Source organism: Lottia gigantea, assembly GCF_000327385.1.
Source record: "Lottia gigantea unplaced genomic scaffold LOTGIsca_1335, whole genome shotgun sequence".
Classification (NCBI taxonomy): domain Eukaryota; kingdom Metazoa; phylum Mollusca; class Gastropoda; family Lottiidae; genus Lottia; species Lottia gigantea.
This window is the reverse complement of record NW_008707489.1, coordinates 1-1,965: the sequence shown is the minus strand read 5'-3', so window position 1 is coordinate 1,965 and position 1,965 is coordinate 1. Positions and strand designations below refer to the sequence as shown.

Below are 1,965 nucleotides of genomic sequence, written 5' to 3'. Positions count from 1 at the left end.
CAAACAAGAAGAATTCAAGAACAAATTACAGTCCTCAACAAGTCCGATCATTAGAAAAAATATTTCTCGATACGCCATATCCAGAGTCTGAAGTGATGGAACAGTTGTCTCGAGATCTGGATATTCCAGAGAAAAACCTGAAGGTATTTTTCTATTTACTTCTTTCTTAGCTAAATTGTATTTTTAGTTTGTCATATTCTCAATCGACATCTACTATAGTATATTTAACTTGTTTCTACTTTTAAAATGATATATCATTCAGTTTTAATATTCATCTTTTGGTTTTGTTTTTCAGATTTGGTTTCAAAACAAGCGTGCCAGATGGAGGAAACGAGTCCGTGACAACAAACCAGCTTTCCCACCAATGAATCCTAGCTACATTCCACCAGTTGCTACAAACATTACACAATATAGTATGATGTCTCCTTCAGCGTTGATGTCCCAAGTATTACCATCGGGAGTTGCTTCTCGACCAGTTTATAATATACCGTCTTCCATCCCAGCGCCATCCAACACTACCACATTTCAAAGAGCCATACCTTTTCCAACATACGTCAACTCTTACATGTATCCCCAGTTCAGATGATGACCTAATCATATTGTTTATTGTTAATGATATTGTTTTAAGATTGTTATATTGTTACTTTAAGATTTTCTAGTTATTTATCAATAAAATATTATTTAAATATCCTATACACACATTTCTTCATTTACCATTCCTTTGCAGAGTACATAGGCCATTGGTAATTGTATTCATTACACATGGCAATAACAGTTTACGTTATCAAAATTAACGGAATTTGTAAGTTTATTGTAGAGAATAGAGATTACAAGAAAAATATATTAAGGGACGAAACTCTTCTGGTTCAGGTTAATAATAATGTTTCAGCAGTGGATGATAAAAGTCCAGTCTCTGCTAAGTGAAACCTCTATTTACCGTTTCCTTTTCATATCTTAAAAGTAAACTCTTTGGAAAAAATAAGGAGTCTGATGAACTGTTTTGATCCATCCCACATTTTGTTGCTTGTGAAAGGTCTTACTTTGAATTTAACACTAGGCCCTCTAAATGCTAAAATTCGTTGGTTTCTGAAGGACCTCTGGCTGCCCCCAGACTTACGACCTCAAGGGGCCTCGGCTCTACGGGCCGCGTTTTGTAGTCACCTCTCATTTTTGGCCCCATCCACGTCCATTTTCTACATACGCCTGTTGAGCGACTACTATCAACTGAATATGATGGTCACGGTTTCTGGTCGACCAGAACGTCGACAAGGTACTTTGTTATTGAAAGTAGAACCTTTCAGTCGTTAACCTCTCCATTCGATAAAATGGAAGACCGACTAGAGTCCCAAGTTACCGCCAGTTGCCAGCAGTTTTCGACAACTCACTTCAGTTTCCGCGACTTTTGGAATTTCTGATGCGGTACACCCAATACCAGACTGGTTTTTAAAGAAAAGAAATTTCTATTTACTTTTAGAAGAAAGAATTATATCTTTTTAGCTTGTTTATACAAAATATTATATACTTGAAATGTTTGTAATTTTAGTTTTCTTTAAACATTCTCGTAAATCACATATCTTTTTTAAACGGTTTGTACTTTCGTGATTATGATGTGAAAAAACAGCCAAGACAATTATCATTAGTTCCATTAAGCGAGCAATCAATCAACGAACCCATTATTAAAGTGATAGATAGATTTTTATCTTTCACGATGTGCCTGGTTTAATGATAAACAGTGGAATAGATCATTGTCTTATCATTAAATTGATATTGTTAAACTTGAATAATAAATCATATAAAGATTCCAAAGTCCTGCAAGGAAGTCAGGTTAGTTTAATGGGGAAGTGCTTGCTCGCTTACTAACGTTCAGGTGATTGATCCTGAAGAAGGGGGGCGGAGGATGTGTGCGGCTCCCATTTACGGATTTAAGATGGCGCTGATGGGGGGTCAGGGTAAGTTTCTCATCTG

At 36.1% G+C, this 1,965-nt stretch overlaps 1 protein-coding gene across 1 annotated transcript; it reads left to right on the top strand.

Annotated features, from left to right (window-relative positions):
• Nucleotides 1-5: 5 nt before the first annotated feature.
• On the top strand, nucleotides 6-331 carry LOTGIDRAFT_70436 (hypothetical protein; the record flags this gene model as incomplete). The annotated part of the gene is made up of 2 exons (XM_009049321.1): nucleotides 6-143; nucleotides 296-331. Coding segments are annotated over 2 exons (174 nt in total), but the record flags the coding sequence as incomplete, so codon positions are not given.
• Nucleotides 332-1,965: the final 1,634 nt, after the last annotated feature.